Source organism: Corvus moneduloides, chromosome 15 (genome assembly GCF_009650955.1).
Source record: "Corvus moneduloides isolate bCorMon1 chromosome 15, bCorMon1.pri, whole genome shotgun sequence".
Taxonomy (NCBI): Eukaryota; Metazoa; Chordata; class Aves; order Passeriformes; family Corvidae; genus Corvus; species Corvus moneduloides.
Window position 1 is genome coordinate 17826346 of NC_045490.1, and position 23723 is coordinate 17850068.

At 54.4% G+C, this 23723-nt stretch overlaps 1 protein-coding gene across 1 annotated transcript; it reads left to right on the plus strand.

Annotated features, from left to right (window-relative positions):
- Positions 1-2040: 2040 nt before the first annotated feature.
- DNAJC18 (DnaJ heat shock protein family (Hsp40) member C18) lies at positions 2041-16797 on the plus strand. Its single transcript, XM_032125011.1, is given in 8 exon segments — positions 2041-2151; positions 2153-2214; positions 2336-2481; positions 3840-4025; positions 6728-6840; positions 8603-8712; positions 10558-10730; positions 14220-16797. Coding segments are annotated over 8 exon segments (1026 nt in total). The 3' UTR covers positions 14345-16797.
- The last annotated feature ends 6926 nt before the right edge of the window (positions 16798-23723 follow it).

Genomic DNA, 23723 nt, shown 5'->3' on the forward strand with positions numbered 1-23723 from the left:
TCCAGTTACAGCCTGCCACGCTCGGTGGTTGATATCTAACTCTATTTTTGATATGCCTTCAAACACTCAGATAATTCCAGCAGCAAGAAGCACCAAGGCACCATCTACTCCGCTAATAAACCGCTGCCTTACATTAATGGCCTTTATAGTCTGTGCCAGGCAGTCACGGGCTTGTTAATCAGCGTAGCCCCACGTCGAGCCAGACCCGTGCGTTGGGAAAGCCTGATCTGAAGCTGAAGGCCTGGTGGGACTTAAATGCCCAAGTTCTAGGTCAAATCCCAGCATGACTGCTCCAAGCCCCTTATCCCCGGTGCCCTCATTGTCCCCACAGCAGTGGGATGGTCACATTCACCTACCTCACAGGGTTGTTGTGAGGCCTTGTTAATCCATGTCTGTAAAGCGTTCGGAGAGCCGTGAATTAAAGGCGCTGCTGAAATGCAAATTGCCATCTTAAACACTTTGTTATTATTAATAAGAACGGAGCTTCAGGAAGGGAGATCGTTATCTCCCCACATGCTCAAAGACTCAGCTGAAGTGTAAGGAACAAAGTCCCTGCATAGACCAGGGTTTATGTCAGTGTAAAATGAGTGGTCACAAGCAAAATGCTGAGCTGCTTCAGCTCTTGGAGGCTGGCAGCCCAAGTTTGCCAGGAGAGCTTCCATCGTCTCCACCACTGCTTTCCCAGAGCTTCCTGGAAGGCCAGGAGAGCAGCATCGCCTTGTGCAATGCAGGAGGCAGCTGTGCTTTGCAGCTGGCAAGGAAATGTTCAGCAAAATAAATGCAACATTTTCACGGCTCCTGGTAAGAGCCAATGCACTTTCAACCTCTGACACCTGCACCAGGTAGTTCGATAAGTTGTTTTTTAATAAATGAAGCTTTTCTGGTTACATTCATGAAAAGTAAAACATTGTCACTCACCCAGGCTCCACCAGACTGGTGAATTTGCTTAACACAAAATCCCAGGTGATTTGCAATTAGACAAACCCAAACAGCTCCAGTTCCCAGAGACCTGTAACTCCACACACAGAGCACTACAAGTAGATTTTTAGTGAATGCAAAGTTATAACAAATCTCCCTGGATCTTTGAGATCCCATAGGATCTCACTGCTGCTTTCATTTTCCTTCCTTTGACCTCCTTCCCACGGGCCCTTGAGAGTCTTGCAATGAGGGTGGGCAGGCCCTGGCACAGGGTGCCCAGAGCAGCTGGGGCTGCCCCTGGATCCCTGGCAGTGCCCAAGGCCAGGCTGGACATTGGGGCTTGGAGCAGCCTGGGACAGTGGCAGGTGGGATGAGGGGAAACCAACAACAGCAATGATGAAAGCAACTGGGAAATGTCTTGCAGTGAGGGCCCAGAACTGGACACAGCCCTCGAGGTCCCCCAGCAATGCCAGCACTGGGACGGGCACTGCCCTGATCCTGCTGCCACCCCAGGGATGGGACAGCCCAGGGGCCAGTGGCCTCGTGCCCACCTTGGGCTCATGTTCAGCTGCTGTCACCAGCGCCCCCGAGGCCTTTCCTGATGGGATCTAAAGCTGTTGGAGAGTGTCCAAAGGAGGGAGCCGGGGCTGGGGAAGGGTCTGGAGGGGCCGCCCGAGGAGCGGCTGAGGGCACTGGGCTGGTCCAGCTGCAGCAGAGGAGCTGAGGGCAGAGCTCCCCGGGGCTGCAGCTCCTGCCCAGGGCAGCGCAGGGACAGCTCCGAGCTCTGCTCCTGGGCCAGGGACAGCACCCAGGGAGCGGCTGGAGCTGGGCCAGGGCAGGCTCAGGCTGGAGAGCAGGGAAAGGCTCTTCCCCAGAGGGTGCCGGGCACTGCCCAGGCTCCCCAGGGAATGGGCACGGCCCCGAGGCTGCCAGAGCTGCCAGGGGTGCACAGGGTGGGGTTGCTGGGGGGTCTGTGCAGAGCCAGGAGCTGGAGGGATGAATCCTGGTGAATCCCTTCCTGCCCGGGACATTCCATAATTCCATGACATTCCACAATTCCACGACATTCCGTGATTCCGTGATTCCATGACCTCCCACCTCCCGCTGCCCTCAGAACCGCTCATGACGTCACCTCCCCTCGCAATGACGTCACGCCCCCGCCAGCCCCGCCGGGCCCGCTCCCAGCAGCGCCCGCGCACAAGATGGCGGCGCGGGGTGGCGGGCGGTGAGCGAGGGGCGGCGGCGGCCGCGGGCCGACATGACCTACACGGCCGAGCAGCTGGACGGGGTGCGGCGGTGAGCGGCGACGGGGGGCCCGCGGGAGCACGGGGGGCGGCGGGCAGCGGGGCCGGAGGGCCTGGGGAAAGGCGGGGAGCGGGGCCGGGGAGCCCCGGGATGACCCCGTGTGCGCCCTCAGGATCAAGCGGTGCCGGGATTACTACGAGATCCTGGGGGTGAGCCGGGACGCCGGCGAGGAGGAGCTGAAGCGGGCGTACCGCAGGCTGGCCCTCAAGTTCCACCCCGACAAGAACCGCGCACCCGGAGCCACCGAGGCCTTCAAAGGTGAGCGGGCCCGGGGGCACCGTGAGGGGCCGCACCCGGAGCGCCGGTGCAGAGGCGCCCGCCGGCCCACGGAGCCGGGAGGGGCTGCACACACAGCAGCGTCCTCACAGAACCCCGCTGCGGCTCGGCAGGGCTTGCATTTCCGTCTGCAAAATACACGTCTCCCTTAGAAACGATGGGAAATGTATCCCAGGTCGCAGTCCCAGATGCTTTTGAGGAACTTGACAAGGGCCTGGAGGGACAGGACAAGGGGGAATGGCTTCTACGCTGCCAGAGGGCAGGGTTTGATGGGGTATTAGGAAGAAATTCTTCCCTGTGAGGGTGCTGAGGCCCTGGCACAGGGTGCCCAGAGCAGCTGGGGCTGCCCCTGGATCCCTGGCAGTGTCCAAGGCCAGGCTGGACATTGGGGCTTGGAGCAGCCTGGGACAGTGGGAGGTGTCTCTGCCATGGCAGGGGGTGGGATGGGATGATCTGTAGGGTTCCTTCCAATCCAAACCATTCTGGGATTCCGTGATACTGCAGAAGGTTCAGAACTTGGAACTGACACTGCCCATGCCAGAGTGTGGGATGTTTGTCATCAATAACTGCTCCTTGTGATGAATAAATTTCTATTTATATGTATATGTATGGGAATATGAAGTTTAATCCAATATGCTGTGTCCAGAGTTCTCAGTTATGTTGCAGCGTAAACTCATGCATATTTTCCCTTTCCATGCAGCGCAGCACGAGGAAAACAAGTGATCTTTCACAGTCTGTTAAAACAAGGAGCTTCTGAAGGGATGTTCTTTCTTTCTTTGTGTTTGGGTTGTATTTCTCTATGAACTTGTTCTGTCAGAGGCCAAAGAAGAAGATGAGCCAAACAAACACTTCTGAGTGGTTGGATGTGAGGTGTGAAATAGGTGTGCCACACAGCTTCAGGAGCATCTCTGCCAGCAGGAAAAGCTTGGGATAGCCCTCTGCATTTTAATTTGTCCCTGCAGTTATTAACTTTGTGTTAATTGTATGTGGTATATGGAGGTGCACTCGGACCAAACTTGCATTTGCTTTGAGCTGATAAAATGCTCCATTCTCACCCAGTTTCTTGGCTGAAGTGAACTCTCACATCAGTTTTACAAATATTTCAAGTCTCTCCATATACTTGGACACTTTTTTCTTTCTCCTGGCATCAGTGACAGCAGGAAGTGGTTTCCATCACAGGTAGTGCCAGAGCTGTTACACATCTTGCTGTTACAAAAGTAACTTAGTCTTTGGTCAAGCACAAATTTCCTAGGCTTGTTTGGGGATTTTTTGCTACTCCACTTATAAAAGTGGGACATGTGACACTGGAAATGTAACACTGGTTTTAATTCCCTCTCCAGCAATAGGCAATGCTTTTGCAGTTCTGAGCAACCCTGAGAAACGACTCCGCTACGATGAACTCGGGAGTGACCACGAGCACGTCAGCACTGGCCAGGCCAGGCACTACAATTACTACACAGAATTCGAAGCAGACATCACACCAGAAGAAATATTCAATGTGTTTTTTGGTGGGCATTTCCCTACAGGTCAGTACCTGTCTGCAGGGATTTTGAAGGGCGGTGGACTGACTAACCCCGAGGGAGCAGCTGGAGCTGTGTCAGGGCAGGCTCAGGCTGGATTCTGGGAGAAGTTTCTTTTCCCAGAGGGTGCTGGGCACTGCCCAGGCTCCCCAGGGAATGGGCACGGCCCCGAGGCTGCCAGAGCTCCAGGAGCGTTTGGACAGCGCTGCCAGGGATGCCCAGGCTGGGGTTGTTGGGGTGTCTGTGCAGGGCCAGGAGCTGGGCTGGATGATCCTTGGGGGTCCCTTCCAACTCAGCATATTCTGTGATTCTATAAATCATGAGGAAGGTCACTTTCCCTTGGGACTGCTCAGGGAGTTGATCATACGTCTGAAAAGAGCAGAAACCTTTTCACATTTGATTTCTGCCTTTCTTTTATTCCCTCCATCATCTGAAGCCAGCAGTGGTATGGGAGCTGAAATAGGGTGTGAATGAGAAGGAATCAGAGGTGTCTTTGGTGATGGTTGGACTCAGTGATCTCAGAGGTCTTTTTCAACATGAACAATTCCTTGATTGGGTTGTACTTGAGGCACCTGACAGCATTCCAGGCCAGCACGGCCCAGCTCCTGGAGCTGTGATCTCAGGGAAACAGGAGCTGCTGTGCCTCGCAGCAGCCTGTGCTGTAATGAAGTTACAGCCTGGGAGCTCAGCAAGTGCTGCCTGCCAGGAGAGGATCCAGGATCCGGTGGATGTGCAGGATCCAGTGACACAGCAGTGGAGCTGTACCTGTAGTAGCTCCGTGCATGTCTCAGTCCAGCCTTGGCATTTGGATTTGCAGGAGAAATAGATCCTGCAGGATCAGTGGATTAAAAGGAAATCTGAAAGGTGTGAGGACTTCAAGGGCCTTCTGGCAGCAATGAAAGAATTGCTTTAGCACTCCTGGGAACTTTCCACCTCCAAGCTGTCACGAGAAGTGAGGTGCACACCAGTTACTACAGCCTGAAGACACAGAGACAAGTAGTTAATTACTAAACCTTGCTGTGAGCAGTGCATCTTGCAGCTAAGGGGACCTCAGATTGCTCCCAGGCTTGCACCAGTGGATATGCAAAGTGAGCCAACCCCAGCATGGTGTAATTCCAGCTGGAGTCTGCACGTTTTCCATTTCTGACTGTGCAAGGAATTGCACCTGGATGTGCCTTTTGTGGGACATTACCCTCATGGAATGGGCCTGTGGGGAACAGGGTGCTTGGAGTTGAGGACAGGAGATTGAGGAACTCTGGGAGGAGTTTGGGTACTGGGCATGGCAGGTTTAACAGGGAGAAAACGGGAATTTTTGGGAAAGCAGCAAAGAGTAAGAAAATAAAAATGCAATTTTGTAGCAGGGGGTGTTGGTAGTAAACAAGAGTTTCCTCACTGGGCTTTTGAAAGCAGGTTAATGGCTTTGTTTTTATGGAGCAGTTTTCCTCTATGGATATTCAATGGAAAAATAGTTAAATTTAAAATGTTAAATGTGATTAAACTCAAAGGAGACTCCACGTGGCAGAGTGTTGCAGTTGTAAGGAGGAGAGGCTACAAGTTCTCATAAAAAATAAATGCCCATGGAACAAAAGAAACTGCTGGCAGAAATTCTTGGAGAAACTTAAAATTTGGGAAAACCTTTTTTTTTTAGGCACCCCTATAAAAGCCATTCTTCTTTTCCCACGCTGGCTGCTTCTCTTCACAGCTTGATAAAATCCTGTCTGAGCAATGTTGAGGGATAGAAATTAATTTTCTTTTTTCCCAAAAGAAACTTTCCTCCTTGGAGCCAGCCTGGCTTGGCTTGGCTCGCTGTTGGAGCTCTGACTGCACACATGCCTAGAGCTTGGAAAATCTTCAAACAAGCAGTGGAACAGGGGTTTTGACACAATAGCAGAGGTCGCCTTTGCCCAGGTTTCTTGCAGAATTCTTTGGGAAACTCAAAAAAGGACAGGATAAGAGTATAAAATAATGTGACATCTTTCCCAGGGCTTAAAAATAGTTTTGCATTTCTTTTGTGATGATAAGCCACAGATTTCAATTCTCTAACACAAAAGACATTCTGAATTTCGAAAGAGGAGAGCACAGCTATTATTAAGATATTCATATGGTGATAAAATCAGATCCTGAGCTTCAAATTGAAGCAGCAAATGCAATTCTTCCCTCATTGTAGATTTTTTTAAAATAAATCAACTGCATTCCATATGCAAGAAAGAAAATCCTGAATTGTTCTCCTTTTTTACTCTTTTAAAAATCTCTTTCCTTATTATAAAATAATTAAGTGAAATTATTAATGGCTTGAAGGCAGAGGAATTAGAAATGAGGGTAGAAGACCACATTCAGTAATTATGGGAGACCATAATTCATAGCCCAAGCCTGGTGAAGCAAATTCATTTTCCTGCCACAGCCTTGCAAGTGAGTGTGACAAGAACAGCATTAAAATATGAGATACAATCATAAAAATCAGAACATGTTTCTGCAGCTTGATTTAAATTAAGATGGATTGGAGCACAGTACAATTTCTCTGATAGGCTTTTTGGAATAACATTGTGGTGGTGTTTAATTCTGATGTGGTTTGTGCTTTCTAGTCTCAGACGTCCCAGCTGCAATTCAGGCTGCGGAGAATAAACCTGGATAATTAAATAGAAACTGAGGAATCCTGGTGAGTTCCAGCAGCTGGGTGAAACACAGGTCTGTCCTGGTTTCTTTTCCAGGGAATATCCACATGTTCTCCAATGTAACCAGAGATGCTCACTATTACCCACGGAGGCACCGGGCTGAGAGGGCGTGGACACAGGAGCCAGAGGAGGAAGAGCGCAGGCCACAGGTAGCCAGCAGGAAGGATCTCCACAGCTTAAATATTTAAATATCTCAGCAGGGTGAGGGATCCTCTTCCAAAGCCAGGACAAACCTTCCCATGCTTGAGTGCTCAGTGTTTATCCTCAAAGGCTGCAGCCGCAGTGGATATTTCCTTTGTCATGAGATTGGCTGTTATTAATCACTGCTGTAGAGATGCATTGTGTTTATAGGATTACAGGCCCTCCAGTTTCTGTCACGGAGGGTTTTGCTGCTGCTTGGTTTTTGCAAGCTCCAATGCTTGGTAATCCAACAACAATTAGTCCAAATGAGGACTGGTAACGGATATGGAAGTACTGGCTTGTGCTCAAGGTGTATTTTAGCACCCAGGGGCTGCACAGGCTTCTTCCAGCTGGGGACAGGATGGGTGTGGGATACATTTCTGCCAACTGAGACCTCTAGATGAGACACAAGGTGTCCTTTGTTGTCACTGCACATACACACCTGCCACCTGCTTTGGCAAAATCTTCCTCTGGAGGCAGTCTGTTAACCTCCAGGGATCGTTCTCCAAGGAAGATGAGTTTTTCCTTGTGAGTCTCAGGCTCAGAAAAAAAATCTGGTACAGCTGACAGACAGCTCAGCTGGGGGAAGTGAATCCAGCCCCTCACTGCAGAAAAGAGCCTGAGGAGCTGGAGTGTGTCCAGGGCAGGGAAGGGAGCTGGGAAGGGGCTGGAGCCCCAGGAGCGGCTGAGGGAGCTGGGAAAGGGGCTCAGGCTGGAGCAAAGGAGGCTCAGGGGGGACCTTGGGGCTCTGCACAAGTCCCTGACAGGAGGGGGCAGCCGGGGGGGTCGGGCTCTGCTGGCAGGGAACAGGGACAGGAGGAGAGGGAACGGCCTCAGGCTGGGCCAGGGCAGGCTCAGGGTGGACAGCAGCAGGAATTTCCCCATGGAAAGGGCGCTCAGGCCTTGGCAGGGGCTGCCCAGGGAGGTTTGGAGTGCCCATCCCTGGAGGTGTCCAAGGAAGGGCTGGAGGTGGCACTCGGTGCTCTGGGCTGGGGACAAGGTGGGGACCAGGCACAGCTTGGACTCGATGGGCTGGGAGGGCTTTTCCAACCTCAGTAATTCTTTGATTCTGTGAATCCCACCTACTACTGCATCAGGAATCCTTGTTGCTATCCCAGGGTAGAGGGCAGTGTCTAAATAGCTGCATGTGATATTTCCCTCTGCATGAGAGAAGGCATTTTAAAAGCCGGTTTAGAAAGAAATGGAAGAGCAGAAGGAAAGATCAGTGTTTTCTCTTTGATAATGCTTCCAGTCTTTTGTTCTGCTAAATTAATCCAAACAAAAGCCCCAGTGCTTGCATCCTGTCTGAAGTTACACTGCATGTGAGCTGTTAACCCTTTACTGCTCAACCATTAAATGCAGTGCTGAAGCAGAGGCTGAGATCTACAATGGAGAGCAAATTCAGAGGGTGCAGGAACGCCGTAGGCACACGGGAATTGCAGGCTGGATTCGACACTTGCAGGTACAACAGTGCTGTAGGCACTGTGGGGGAAGGGGCAGAGGAAAAGATAGTGGAAAGGAAATGGTGTTCAGGAGTGTTCTGATATTATTAATAAAGGTTATTTAGAAATTACAGTGTCATCCCTCTCAAAATCCCAAAGTCCTTTCTCTTTTTTCTTCTAAGTTTCCATGTAACAAATTGTTGATCTGTGATTGATAGCCTGGCTTCTGTGAACAGATGCCTTTTTCCATCTCTGTATTTTCTTGACTGCTAATCCTTGTACTTTTCAGAATTCATATTCTGCATTTATCCAGTTGATGCCAGTTTTCATCATCATAATTGTGTCAGTTATAACCCAGCTGATGGCCACCAACCCACCCTACAGCTTATTCTACAAATCGTAAGTCCTTTAAAACCACATTTTTCTGCTCTTGCTGTTTGCAGTATGAAGGCAGATGGAAGTTGGGTTTGATAGCAAAATGCATGTTAATGTTTTGCTCTTTGTAGAAAATGTTATCAGTTTGTAAATAAGGAAATACCAACAGCCTGCACTGGTGAGTTCTCCTGAGCACTGTGGGGTTGCCTGTGGGGAGCTTTAGTGCACAAAGAGGGTCAGAAACCTTCCTCAGCTGGTGTGAAATGGCTTTGCACAGTGATACAGGATGGGGAACGTGGGTGTAGATCAGCCTCTGATCTGCCCAGCCCCTAGAATCTGTGGACCACCCCTGAGGTTCCTCTGGAAAGCAACAAAAAAAAGAAGCCTGTGGTTTGCAGTATAAATCCAAACCTTTAAATCCAAACCTTCTCTGGAGCATGAATTCTACTGGAAGCTCCACAAATTGTTAAAGCCTTGAAATGCCCTGGTTTAACCTCTGTAGCAAAGCAGGGCCCTGGGGGCTGGTGGGCTCTGGGAGCAGAAGGACCCCACCAGAGCTGCTGCACTGGCAGCTTGTGGGGCAGGGGAAAACCCACATGCTCCTGTCACATCTGGTGCTGGAGGTCACATCTGGACCTGGGCTGGCCCTCACTGAGAGAGGAGTGGAATTGGCAGGTCTGGGACAACCAGCAGAGTGCTCCAAACACTCCCCTTGCTCCCTTCTAGGAGTGAAACTGCTCAGGTCCAGCCTTCCCCTCCCCTCCTCTGTCAGAGCAGCCCAACACCCCTCACCATTTTGCCACACGATGTCAGAGTGAGGCCCTCAGAAAAGAACAGGAGGGTGGATGTTTTTAGGGTGGTTTTTTTTTTTCCAGGGAGTGTTTTTGCTATCTGCCAGTCCCATGTGAAACCTCCCACGCTACCCCCACAGCAGCTGAGCTGCTTTTCTTCTCTACCTCCCCTTCTCCTGGTGATGTGAGATAGTCAGGCCTGAGCCTGGTTCAGAGTTAGGCTTAAAACAACTGAACAGCCTAAAAACTAAAAGAAATTGAGGACACCTCTGAGACACAGGGAAAGAGAAGGAAAAGAGGAGTCCAGGAAAAAGGGGCAAATGGGATTCCTTTGAGTAGAGTGTAACCTTTGTGTTTTGGCTGCCTGCCTCTCTCTGTGGGCAGTGATTTGAGCAAAGGCCTGGGTATCTTTGCTCAAATAAGGAAATTCACTCCAGGAGTGTGGTTTAATCCAGTGACTGTGTCAGAGGGGCTGAATCTTCCTACAGGGTATTTTCCAGGCTGTTCCATGCCTCAGTGTGCTTACTGATGATTATAAAACCCTGAAGAAAAGTGTAACTAGAATCTCCCCTGCTAAGTTTTATTGCTACTAAAGGATCCAAAACAATGGGAAAATCCAGATCCAATTGCATTGTGCCCTAAGTTTTTATAATCTCTACCTTTGTTATCAATCCCCGTGGGTTTCTGCACCGAGCTTGCCAGAAATCACCAGCAAACAGAATAAAGTGTTTGCAGAGTTCATAGATAAAATTTGCTCTTATATTTTAGAAGGGTCTTGACTGAACTGTTGGGAACGAACACAGTATTTGGAAGGAACTGTGTTGATACCTCTCCATCTGGGATTTTCTCCTGTGGTTTTAGCAGGAGGATGGATTCTGTTTGTACTGCACAGCTTGCTGTCCCTGAGACTTGTAATTTCCTGACTGGATGGTTGAGGGAGCCATAATCCTGCAGAAATGGACTGTACAAACATTGCTGTAAATATCATCCTCTGGAAATGCTAATATGGAGAAACAGCTCTTGATTTCTTGAGGTCTGAACTGCTGAAACATCTGAATTCTCCCTGCTGTTCCCACAGGTCCATAGGCCACGTTGTCAGCAGAGAAACAGAGAACTTGCAGGTGCCTTACTATGTTGATAAAAACTTTGAAAAGAATTATCAAGGAGCAGAACTTCAAGAGCTTGAGAAAACAGTTGAGAAAGATTACATAGACTATATTCAGACCAGCTGCTGGAAGGAGAAACAGCAGAGTAAGTTATTTCTGTCCCACGTGTGTTTCAGAGCTGGGGGGTGGATGTGCTTCACAAAGCTCTGCTGTTTTTAGCCTCAGTTTCCAATCCTTGTAACATCTCAGCCTTGCACTGGTTTAAGGTGTCTCACATCTGCCCTTAACACTGAATTTTCTGTTCTTGAGATCTGTCAAAATACATTTTAAGTGATTCTGAGAGACGAGTGGAAAGTAGACTTCACCATTTGAGACACTTTTTTCCGCTCAGGTTTTATGCTTGAATAACTCTTAGTGATGTTTTAAACATACAACCCACCACATTTATTCAGCCCTGACAGATTGCTAGGCTGAAAAAGATCTTGAGACATCACCTATTCCATGTTTCATTTGCTGGAGCAGAATCAGTTTTGCTTTGACTGGCTCCACAAGAGGTTTCTGTAACTTTTTCCTTAAAATTTCTCCAGGAGAGTCCAGAGCTTGTCCAGGTGCTCTTGGCTCTCTTGCAGTGGGCCGTGTTCCTGGTATCAGTTTTCAGAGCATGTTTCCGTGCTTTGGGTGTTATTTGCATTTTCTATCTTTAGCTGAGTTGGAGATCATGTTTTTCACCATTTTCACGTCTTTCAGACACAAGAATTGAATGCAGAAAGGGAGAACACAGATGTGAGCATTCAAAATCGTTATTCTCACTCAGCCCTGAGTAGATCAGTGGCACAAATAAGGGCATGTTAAGCCCATATTTTATTACTTCTTAATTGCTACTAATCTGGTTCATTGAAGAGACAGCAAATTCCTGCTGCTTGCAGAATGGTAAAAAATAACAAATCAAATTACGAGGAGTAGCTTAGGCTGGGATGTTGTGACTGATTTTATTCACTGATTTTATTGACCTAAAGAACTCATCACCTTCAAATGAGTCAACAGCAAGCAGTGCTGTGTGTAAAGGAAGCTGGAACAAGTTGTGTCTGTGTGAATGTTCAGTAGCAGCAGACAAGCTGCTTTCACACACTGGTGGGGGTTTTAAATTGCTCTGTGCAGAACAGTCCTCAGCACGCTGCTAAAAAGTGCCTTTGCACTTGTTTTCAGTTTCTTGACCAATTGCATCATTGTAGAAACACAGTTTGTCTAAACAAGACTCATTTAATCCTACAGGAATAGTGTTGCTGATTCCAGACTCTTTACAGGTTTTTGATGGGAAGGCTTGTTTTGGCTTATTTTACATAAAAGTTACCAATCCTGCTTTCAAGAGAAATAAAAAGGTGTAGGCTCTGAATTTAAAAAGGAAAAGAACCCATAATATAAGACCATAAAAATCCTGAAGTTTTTGGTGTGCTTGACTTGGGAACTTTGAGTATCTGTAGCTGGCAAGAGCAGCCTCCAGGGATAACGTGGCTGTTACTACTCATAAATGTAGGCTTGCTACAGGGAGAGACTTTCTTTCTTACAGAAAAATCTCTTTAATTGACCTCATGCAACTGAAAGTCACCACATTGTCTCTTTCACAGAGACCTGGAGCTGAGGAGAGCCCAGCTCCAAAGAGGGGGACAGGGTTTGTGAGTCTTAGAGAGCCCAGGAGTCAGAGAGGGGAGATGATCCAGCCCGGAATGCCAAGTGCCTGCCAAACAGTGCTCCTCCAGAGCTTTGTACACTTAGGGATTGTGTTAGTCACCAGCTGCAAATACATTTACAGCAGCCACAGTTAGCATAGCCTGAGGACAGCGCTGTCAGTAAAAGTAACCATTTTCTGAGTGCCTCCCATCCAGGCCATAGCTGAGACTGGGCTGACCTTAGGACAGTCACGTTTGTAAAAATAAACTCTGAATACAGGACAGAGTGCTGGGGAAAAGTTCTGCAGATGCTGAGGCCGTTCTTAGTCAGCTGTTGCTGCACAATGTTGGTCCCTTAATCCTTGCTGAAGTGTTGGACTTGGTGTGAGGAGCTTTTTGACAGTTGAATGTCTATTTATAGTACATTTGTTGTGTTTACTGAGGGCACATCTCCCTTGAGCACCAGCAAAATGGACAGAGATGAGTAGTTCAGGAACAGTTTGGTTTTTAAAGTCCTTGATTTTATGACTTGAAAAGTGTTAGCTGGTGTCCAACAACCTTAAGGAAAACCTTAAAATAATGGATTGGTTGCTACTTTGTTCAGCCAGTCAGTTTTACAGTGCTACACCAGACTCCTCAGCAAAGCGGTCTGTGCGAGTTGGCTGTGCTGTGGGTTTGGATCTTCTGAAATCTTTGGCACAGTTAAGTTCAAAAAGCACATCCCAGGTTTTTACAGGAGGTGTTTCAGCTGGGATGCCACAGTTGTAAAATGAGGCTGCAAAGAGCTCAGGGTCACAAAGAGGCAGCTGAAAACCGAATCAGGATAAGTAGCATAGAACCATGGAATGGTTTGGGTTGGAAGGGACCTTAAGGCTCATCCCATCCCACCCCCCACCTTCCACTATCCCAGGTTGCTCCAAGCCCTGTCCAGCCTGGCCTTGGACACTTGCAGGGATCCAGGGGCAGCCCCAGCTGCTCTGGGCACCCTGTGCCAGGGCCTGCCCACCCTCCCAGGGAAGAATTTCTTCTGTATGTCCAATGTAAATATAGTTGGAATTGATATTTTAGAACCTCCTTGAAGAAAAGGCTTCAAAGGAACTAGTCTGTGAAAGACTGAAACCCACAAGGAGCAAATGTGATGGAATGAATGCTGTTGAAAGTGCAGGGAATAATTTTCCCCAATTGGATAAGTGTAAACTGGGATTCTCCACTGCACAGCTCCAGGGACTCTGGGCTCAGGGACAATTACCTGAGCCTGTTTTTTGCTGGAGGCTTGACAAGGCTGTGCCCAGCACTGCTTGAGTGGCATTTTGGTTATAAACCTGTAAATGGATTCCTGCTCTAAAATGAACTGTTCCTGCTTGTCAGTTTGTGAAGCTTTTCGGTGAGTGGGAGGAGGGTTAAATAGCTTTAAATTTCAGTGGGACAGGGACAGAGGACGTAAGGCATGAAAGGATCTATTGAAGTTCTTTCCACTCTGAATAATTTTGTAAAATGAGGGGCTTGTAAGGTGTATAAAAGCTCTTTGAAAAATTGAGTGTCATCAGGTAGCCTGTGCTTACGGAGATGTTGACCTTTTCAGAAGTAAATTACTGCTGTTCTCCTCGGTGCATCTAATCCTGCAGCCAAATTATTCTTCAGGGAGAAACCTATATTAAGACTTCCTCAGCTAATCAGCAAAAGAAACTTCTCTGAATTACTGGGGGGAAATAATTTAAACAATGGGATTATTTCAGTTTTATGTGGCTTTTGAGAAGAAGAGGAACAAAATGCAAAGTACCTTTGAGATTGTTAATGAAAGGGCAGGGAGGCCTTCCAGACGAGTCCCTTGGGTAGTTGTTCACCTCCCTGGCTTCAGTACCCACCAAAATTAAAAGTGCTGCAAGGATAACAAAGCATTGAGAAACAGTTCTTTAAAGGAGGCTCACGACTTCATCCTGATACATCTTTTTTTCTTCATCTTTCAGAGTCTGATTTGTCAAATTTGGCCAAGCTCTACAGAGATGAGCGGTTAAAACAGAAAGCAGAGTCCCTGAAACTTGAGCACTGTGAGAAGCTCTCCAGTCTGATCGGGATGCACAAAGGGGGCTGACCAGGACGGGCACGTTCCGTAGTTTTACTTATTGCTGTTTTAACTTATGTTTTTATTTTCCTTCATATGAAAAGGGAAGGAGTCTGTTGTAAAGAGTCTGGACATTGGAGTCCTTCTGCAGGTAGTGCAGAGAGGGGCCATCCCGAGCTGTTTGCTGTAGTATATCCTGTACATTAGATTTGGTTCCAAGGACCAGTGGCACTTTGTAAATGAATTCCCCAGGACGCGCTCTGAGTTCGGAACCCGTCTGCGTGGGCGGTTTGTCCGCCACCCAGGCTGTGTGTGCTTCCCAGGAGAGCAGGCACCTCTCGGCTTCCCGTGTTTCCTCTGGACCTGCAGCTCCCTGGATCCCCGGCAGCGCCGCGCTCGGGGCTGGGGGTCACTCCCGCTGTCCCTCGGGGCTGTGCCACAGAGCTGGGGGGTTGTTGCAGTGCAGGAGGGACAGGTCCCTGCCTCAGGTGAGCCCCTGAGCACATTCCCAGCTCTCCCACTGCCCCAGGGATCACATCCCGTGCTGCTCCAAGGGAGGGCTGTGCCCATCCTGGCACCAACATCGACCAGATGATGGGAGTCTGGGAATTGCACCAGTTCCAGTGTCTGCCAGACCATTGGGAAAGGAGAACTGTGTTCATTCCCTTGTCTGTTTCCAGTGGCATATTTTGAAGCTGGCTACTCCATTCTGGTTTTTATCTGCACACTTCCCCAGCTCTCCCAGGGTCCTGCTTTTTCCGGTACAGTTCTCATGTAGCATATTTTTACTCTGTTGAGCAGCTACGAATGTTTCACTGTAGACATGATAATGCAAAGAAAAAATCCATGTGGCAATGTCCTGTTTTTTCTTGATCTTCCTTTACACAGCCAGGCCTTGAAGGGCAGGCTGAGGCTGGGTCGTCCTCATGAAGAGCAGACCAGTGTTAGACCAGTGTTACTCCAGTTAAGCACTATTAACCCCCTGAGGCAGTCTGGTGTGTGCCCTGCATGGAATGACCTGCTCTTCCAGGGAATACCTGCCCGGGGTGGGGGGCTCACAGACCAGCACTGCTCCCCTCTGACCTTGGCAGTGTGAGTCAGTGAGACATGAGCAAGGCTCTGCTGTTGCCACATTCCTGAAACTGGAGTCACACAGGATGCACAGGTGGCCTTGGCTGAAACCTAGGGAGCAAATGCTCAAAAGCGGGGGAAATGCCAGGATTAAACCTGCCTGTAAAGCTCAGACTGTCCCTGTGCTGGGCACTGGTGCAGTGGTGTATGAGTCCTGCTGGATGGAACTGGGAATGTTGGTACCACAGTGTATCCCCTCCATGTCCCTGTCCCATCCACACAGCCCTGGGAGGTTTGGCAGGAAAGGAAGCTGGGAGCTACAGGAAAAGAAGCTTTTCTGGGGTCTGCCCTGGGATGTGAGGTTTGAGGCCTGGTGTTCCTGCACACAAGCCCTAAACATCCCAGCTCCCATCGCAGGGAGGAGAACATTCCAGGTACAGCAGCAGTGCTGTGGTGGTGTGTCATAAAAGGAAAAAAACAACATAGTGACTCTCTAAGTTGCATTTTTATGCTGACATTTGTGCCCCAATTGTAGGAAATCTTGTAGGAACATGGGGGGATGCTGAGTAGAATTTATTGGGCACTTGGAGCAGGAGGAGCACTGGTGAAAAGGGCATTTTGAGGGGCTTGGTGTGGAACATACTTAGTGCCAGAGTTTAAGGGCAAGAATGGGTGATCATTCCGAGTTGGCTTGCAGAGCAGGCAGCCTTAATTCTGGTATTTCCCAGTTTTGAGCACGAGTGTGTAAAAAAAGTGAAAATAATGTTGTTTTTTATATATAAAATAGCTTGTAGAATATATTAGAAATCTATTTAAGTGTTTGGACTTGGTTCCAGGGTTGGTATCTTCCCTGTCATTCCTGTGTGACTGTAGAGGGATACAGGTAGGGAGACCAAATCCAGTGACTTCCTGGACTCACAATGTCCTGCATGGAGCTCGAACTCCTCCATAGCATTTTGCACTGAAACCAGATTGTACCTTTCATCCAAAGATCTTGAGTACTTGATGGAGGTGGGAGACCTCCTGTGGGAAGCACAATCAGCTAGGAAACGCAGGAGGGAGGTAAAAACATGCCCAAAAGCAATAAGTGTTCTTTGTTCTAACCAGGGAGGGTCAGGGTGCTGGTCCCGGTGTGAGCTGTGAGGGAGGACAGGAGGCTTGGGACCTCTGCGGTGACAAACAGGACGAGTTGCGTTTCGGTGCTCCACGGGGAAAAGGAGGATCCTCTCTGGAGCCCGTGGTGCGGGAATGCATCGCCGTCCTTCTCCAAGGGGTACTTGCGGTTCTTCTTTGTGGGGCTCTGACGGGAGGAAAGGGTGTTCCTGGGTGCACCGAGCGCTTGAACATGGGTTTGTGTGTGTATATACATTTATTTATTTTTAAATTAAAGATGTGACATCGCTGTGCCTGTCCGTGGTGGTCCGAGCCTGGCCGAAGGCAGGGGGCGGCGGTGCTGGCGCCTGAGGGGGCGGCGGCCGCCATTTGCCGCGGGGCGCGGAACATGGCCGAGGCCTTGGGCTGCCGCCAGCCGCGGGCGCTCCCGGGCCGGGATGGGGATCGGGATCGGGATCGGGACCGGGATCGGGACCGGGATCAGGGGCTGAGCGCTCCCCTCAGTCTGAGGAGAGGGAGGGGCTCTGCGGGGCGGGGTCTCTGTGGGGCGGGGCCCGCCTGCCCGGTGGGGCGGGGTCTGCGGGGCGGCCCGCAGGGACGGGGACACCTCGGGACCGGGCTGGGAACGGGGCTTGGAACGGGGCTTGGAACGGAGCGCGGGGCTGGAAAATGGACAGGCGGCTGGGAACAGGGCAGGAGTCTGGGAGCAGAGGAGGGGGCTGGGAGCGGGGCTGGCCCCTCACACGGCGCCGTGTGGCCGCGGGCCTCTCCCGCCCCGTCGTGTCCGAGCCCGGCCCCGCACTCTGGGCCGTGGCACCGGGGTGCACAGCCCTGGCACCCGCTCGGGCATCGCCCCTGTGCCACAGCACCAGCGCGGTGCTGCCAGGGGAGCAGGGCAGCCCTGTGACGCCCCGGCGGGTCCCTTTGTCACACAGCACCCTGGGGTGTCCCAGTGCCTCAGCTCTGCGGGGCTGCTGCCATGTCCCAGATGCCCAGATCCCTCCTGAACCCCTGAGGCAGCTCTGAAAGTCCCTGCCAACTTGGGCCGGTGTTTCCTGCTCCTCCGGAGTTGCAAAAAGTAGCTCCAGCGTGGGAGAGGCACGTCCTGCTTTCGACAGCCAACAGCAGCCTTTGTCCTCTTCATCCTCCTCCTTCTCCTCGCTGCCCGTGCCAGGCTTGCCAGCACTGAGGTGAGCACGCACCGAGCTGGCATGAAATCCAGGTTAATAAGCAAATGCAGTGGTGAGCTGCAGGCAGTATCACGCTGGCTTAAACATAAGTGAGTGTTTAATTAGCAGGTCTGGCTCAGCTGGGGTCCACCCTCTGTTCTGTAACGTGTTTGTGCCCCGCAGGCTGCTCCCACGCACAGCCCGGCCTGCTCTGGGTGCTGGAGATGCTGGTTGGATTTCGTTTGGCAGGAGGACTCCGGGGTCTCTCCACGGCCTCCACACTGAGGGACAAACCCCAGGAGCAGGAGGAGGTGCTGGAGCGTGGCCTGGCTTGGTGGCTGCTGGCAGCCCCGGGCTGCAGCCAGGGCAGAGTGACAGCAATGCCCGGCCAGTTCTGCTGCGCTCCCACACCACCCTGAGATGGGTTGTTCATGGCATCCCTGCGATCCCAGAATCACAGACTGCTTTGGGTTGGAAAGAACGCCAAAGCCCATGCCACGGGCAGGGACACCTCCCACTATCCTAGGTTACTCCAAGTCCAGCCTGGCCTTGGACACTGCCAGGGATCCAGGGCCTGCCCACCCTCACAGGGAGGAATTCCTTCCCAATATCCCATCCATCCCTGCCCTCTGGCACTGGGAAGCCATTCCATGTGTCCTGGCACTCCAGCCCTTGTCCCCAGTCCCTCTCCAGCTCTCCTGGAGCCCCTTTGGGCCCTGCAAGGGGCTCTGAGCTCTGCCTGGAGCCTTCTCTTCTCCAGGTGAGCACTCCCAGCTCTCCCAGCCTTTCCCCTGCCTCACTCCAACACTCGTGCTCAGCACAGTCCTTGCTGCTGCTGCTGCATCTGACACCCAGGTCCTGCTGAAGCCACACCGGTCACAGGGACAGCAGCTGCGACAAGTGATACAACACCACCGGAGGCTGCGAGGGTGGCAGGAGAGCAGCACCGGACACCCGGCTGCTGTCCGGCTGCTGTCCGGCTGCTGTCCATCCGCTTCCCGGCACCCGCTGTCGGTGCCACGGGAGGTGGATGGCCCTGGACACACCCTGGAGCTCCACGGAGAAGCAGGGCCGGGCTGCAGCAAGGGCTGTCAGCTCAGGGAGCTGCCCTGGCACTGCAAATCCAGCATCAGGCAGGGACTCCAGGCTCGGAGCCAGCATACAGAACTAACATTCTGTAGAAGCACAGAATCATTTAGGTTGGAAAAGCCCTTTAAAATCATTGAGCCCAACAGTTCCCCCAGTCCTGCCAAGGCTACCCCTAGTCCATGTCACCCCAAGCACCCAATCTACACATTTTTTAAATTCCTCCAGGGATGGTGATTCCACCACTGCACTGGGCTGTGTGTGCCAGTGCCTGACCACCCTTTCCATGAAGAAAGGGTGGGATTTTAGGATTTGAAATCCCACATATACACTCTTTCTTGCACAAGGCCACCATAGCAGTGAGCACTGCCCATGGCAGGTCCCTTGCAGTCCCTGTGGGCACAAATGCCACCTGCAAGCCCAGCCCAGCTCAGCAGTGAAGGGTTAAGTGCCAGCCCAGCTTTGCAGGAAGCTTTCCTCTCCTCCTTGCCAAAGTTTAAATTTAGTCCCTGCATGAACCCAGAGGACTTGGGCATCGGGTTGCTCCGGGGCTGGCAGTGCTGGGGAGCACCTGCTGCTGCTGCTTCATGGCAAAGATTCCCCCAAAAGCTGGGACTGGGCTGCACCAGCAGCAGTTGGGGTGGGCAAGCTGCAGAGACCCTTGTGCCACCCCAGCCACTGGCTTGGAGTCTCCCCAGAAAAGACACATGGTAGTAGTCCACTGGTCAGCTCCTGTGAGTCCCAGGGGTGCTCCATGCCCGGGTTGATCCCAAGCCTTGAGTTTGCTCCTTACCCCTTGGATTAGGAAGGGAGGAGCTCCTGCTTGGGATAGGGTGGGTTTTGGGGAAAGCCCAGTGTGGGCACACCACTGCTGTGGCACCGGGAAAGGAGCCATGGGTGGGGATGGAGCAGCAGCTCGAGATCCTGCCGTGCCCTCAGCACCGGGGATGGGACATTCCCAGAGGGGTCTGCAGCTCCCCCAGCTCCGGGGCAGCCCAGGCCGTTCCATGGGATTGCACACCCAGGACGTGTATGGGGTGCGGGGGATGACCTGGGCCCTGTCCTGCGGTTTGGGGAGAGCGGGGCGGGCTGAGGGGGCAGGGATGAGTCGGCGGCCCCCCGGCAGGTCCCCGAGGCTGGGGGCGGCGGTGGCATCCCTGCAATGCGCTTGGCATCGGCTGCCCCGGCTGGCGCTCGCTGAGTCCATGTGATCCGGGGCTTGCTCTGTGCCGCCGCCGGCTCCAGCCGCCGGGACGGCGAGGGAGCCAGAAGGTCGGGCCAGCGGCCCCGGCAGAGCGGCCCCGGCCCCGAGCAGGGCTCCCCGGCACCGGCTGAACCCCCCGGGCTCCCCCCTGCCACGATGCCCCGCGGGAAGAGGGACCCCGTGCTGCTGTCCCCCGCCGAGCCGCCCGGCCGCGGTGGCGAGGGTCCCCGCGCGGGTGGGGACGGCCGGCGGTCCGCGGAGGAGGAGGAGGAGGAGGAGGACGGACACCTCCCGGGGCTCCCCCGCGACGACCCCACCAAGAGCATGTCGAGCTCCTCCGTGTCCTCCTACCACTCCGCCCTGTGCTCGGACGGCACGGAGACCTTCAAGGACTGCCTGGAGTTCCTGGACGAGGAGGGATCGCCCGGCCGGGCTGCCCCGGGGCTCTGGGCTCCGGCGGGGGCCCCCGGCGTCCCCCCGCCGCCCGGCCCCCTCGCCCGCCCGCAGCGGGCTCAGCTGTCCAGCGCGGCTAAGAATAGCCCAGCGCCGGGCCAGGGGGGCAGGATGGGTCCCCTCGGTGGGGACCGGCAGCCTGTGCCGGCCGCGGCCGCCGGCGGGGAGCCGGCCGTGCCCCGGCAGCCCGGGGCGATGCTCGGCGGGGTTCCCAGCGACTCGGACGAGGTGGACGGCGAGGTGCAGGCGCTGACGGCCAGGGCTTTCCGCAGCCTCTCGGGGCTCCCCGGAGCTCGCCTCGACATGTGCAGCTCCCACACCTCCTCCAGCCTCTCCAACTCGCTGTCGGAGGACGGCGGGCGGCCGCGGCGGTGGCCGGCGGGCGCCGGGGAGCCCCGGGGCGCGGCGACAGCTCTGCATGGCAGGGTGGGCTGGCCCTTCCCCTCCGGCGTGGACGGGGAGCTGCTGGGCAAGGAACAGTTCGAGTGCGTGGACGTGGAGCTGGAGAGCGGGGAGGCCAGGAAGGGCCACGGCAAGAAGAGGACGGTGCCCAAGCGCCAGATCCTGCTGAAGAGGAAGGAGAGGAAGGAGACGGGTTTTGGTCCCCGGGGGGACGGCCCAGCACCCCAGCCCCCGGCCAGGAAGGAGCCCCCCAGCAAGGGCAGAGCCATCGGCGAGGACTTCAGGCTCAACTACCAGCAGTTCATGAAGGCGGCCTCCCTGGACGCCGGCACCGACAGGACCCGGGCGGCCTCGTGCCTGGTGAAAAACGTCCTGGCCAAGAAGATGCAGTACGAGCAGCGGATCAAGATGGAGCAGAAGGGGCTGCGGGGCAGCTCGACCTCCTCGGGGCCGTCCTCCGCCGGCACCGACCTGCTGGGGGATGGTCTGGAGGGCAAGTCCAGCTCGCTGTCCCGCTCGGACTGCAGCTTCTCGGCCGAGGACCTGCGGGGCAGCGGGATGCCGGTGGCCACGGCGGCCGCGGGGAGCGCCACCACCAGCCATCCCACCAAGGGCGTGGTGCTGAGCGAGGCGACGAGGGAGACTGTCTGCAACCTGAGGAAGACGTTCAACGAGCTCAACCAGAGGATGAAGTACCAGGAGGTGCTGGGGGGCCGCTGGCTGCCCGCGGCCGCTGAGGAGCACACGTCGGAGAGTATCTGCTACCAGCGAGCCCGCGCCTTGTTCGAAGCCCAGCCTGGGGTGGGGAAGGTGCTGGATGTCGCTCCCCGGTTTGCGAGGGCGCCGAGGCCGTGGCCCAGCTTGAAGGAGCGAGCCATCGGCCCCATCCACTCCCAAACCCTCCCCTTCAAGGTCGAGAGCCGAGTGCTCCCCGCCGCCCCGCCGCACCGCCGCTTCGCCTCCTCCCGAGCGCAGGGGGTGAGGACGCTGCCGCAGAGCCAGCCAGAGAAGCCACCAGCAGTGCCCCGCCGGCCGCCCAGCCCCGGCACCCCGGCACCCCGGGGGTCTCCGCCAGCCGCGCCCCCCAAGCCAGAAGAGAAGGGGAAGGGGCGCGTCCCGCAGCCCCGGGACGTGCGCAAGCTGGTGAAGAGCAGCTACAGCCTCAAGTTTGGGACTGCCGGCACCTCCCGCGGCACCGTGGCACCGGCGAGCAGCGGGGAGCCACCCCCGGCCACCCCTCTGGTCATCCACTGCACCTCGGTCCGTCGGGAGCCAGCTCCGGAGCCGGTGGGTGAGGAGGTGCTGGCAGCCCCCGGCCGAGAGCCACCCCCGGCGTGTGCCGAGGGGCCCGCAAAGCCCCCCGGCAGCCGGGCCGCGCCCTCCCACAGCTCCCCCATCAACATCACGAGGGTCCAGGCCACGCGGAGGGGAGCGACCCCCACGGAGGAGCCGCCGGCATCGCCCCCGCGCCGGGAGCGGAGCGAGCTCCGGGTGCCACCACGGGCGCCGGTGGCCGCGGGGGTGCCGCACGTGGAGACCCATCTGCACGTCCTGGTGGGCCGGCCGTCCCCGGTGGCCAGGGAGAGCTCCCCGGCCCAGAGCAGCGCGGTGCTGCGGACAGAGAAGACCGTTCTCCTGCCTCCGCCACCGCCGAGCCCCACGGAGGGGAAGGAGGTGCGTGGCCATGGCAGCAGCAGAGCGCTCCACGCTGCCGAGGGGCCGGAGTCGCTGGGGCAGCGGCACAGCGGCGGGGACAGCAGGGACCCCCGAGCCGGAGCCCCGGCCGGCAGCAGCGCCCGCCCGCAGCCTGCGGAGCCGGCAGCGAGAGGCGCGGCAGAGCTCCGCGCCGGCGAGCCGAGGCAGGAGCAGCCCGGCGGCCCGCGGGTGTCGGTAGCCAGCGGGGGGTCTGCCGGTGGCCCCGGCCCCTCCGCCCCGATCCGAGCCGGGGAGGGCAGCGAAGGTCCCCCCGCGCGGCTGCCGGAGCGGAGGGAGGCCTGGGAGCACTCGCCGCAGTGGCCGGCGGCCACGGAGCCCTTGCCGCCTGCTGCCCTGGCCGAGAACTCCAGCTACTTGGCAATCCCCGAGAGAGCCCCCAAATCCACGCTGGTGCCAAAGATGCCCTCGGTCCCCAACCCAGGCAGTGCATCCTTTGGGACTCCCTTTGTCCCCAGCCCGGCCAGCGCCTCTTTTGGGACTCCCTCAGCTCCCAACCCAGCCAGTGCATCCTTTGGGACCTCCATGGTCACCAATGTGACCAACTCATCCTTTGGCTTCCCATCAGCCTCCAGCCTGGCCAGCACATCATTTGGGACCCCCTTGGTTTCCAACCCCAACAAGTCTTTTGGGGCCCCTCTGGTGCCCAACCTGTGCAGCACATCCTTTGGGACCCCTTTGGTCCCCAATCCATCCAGTGCATCCTTTGGGTCTCCATTGGTCCCCAATCCACCCAGTGCACCCTTTGGGACCCCTTTGGTCCCAAATCCATCCAGTGCATCCTTTGGGTCTCCATTGGTCCCCAACGCATCCAGTGCATCCTTTGGAACCACTTTGGTCCCCAATCCACCCAGTGCATCCTTTGGGAACCCCTTGGTCCCAAATCCATCCAGTGCATCCTTTGCGTCTCCACTGGTCCCAAATCCACCCAGTGCATCCTTTGGGAACCCCTTGATCCCCAATCCATCCAGTGCATCCTTTGGGTCTCCACTGGTCCCAAATCCATCCAATGCATCTTTTGGGAATGCCTGGGTCCCCAATGCATCCAGTGCATCCTTTGGGAATCCCTTGATCCCCAGCCCAGGCAGCTCCTCCTTTGGGTCCCCCTTAGTCACCAACCCAGTCCCCACTTCCCTTGGGCATCCATCAGTCTCCAACATGGCTGGCTCTTTCTTTGGATCCCCCTTTGTCCCCAGCG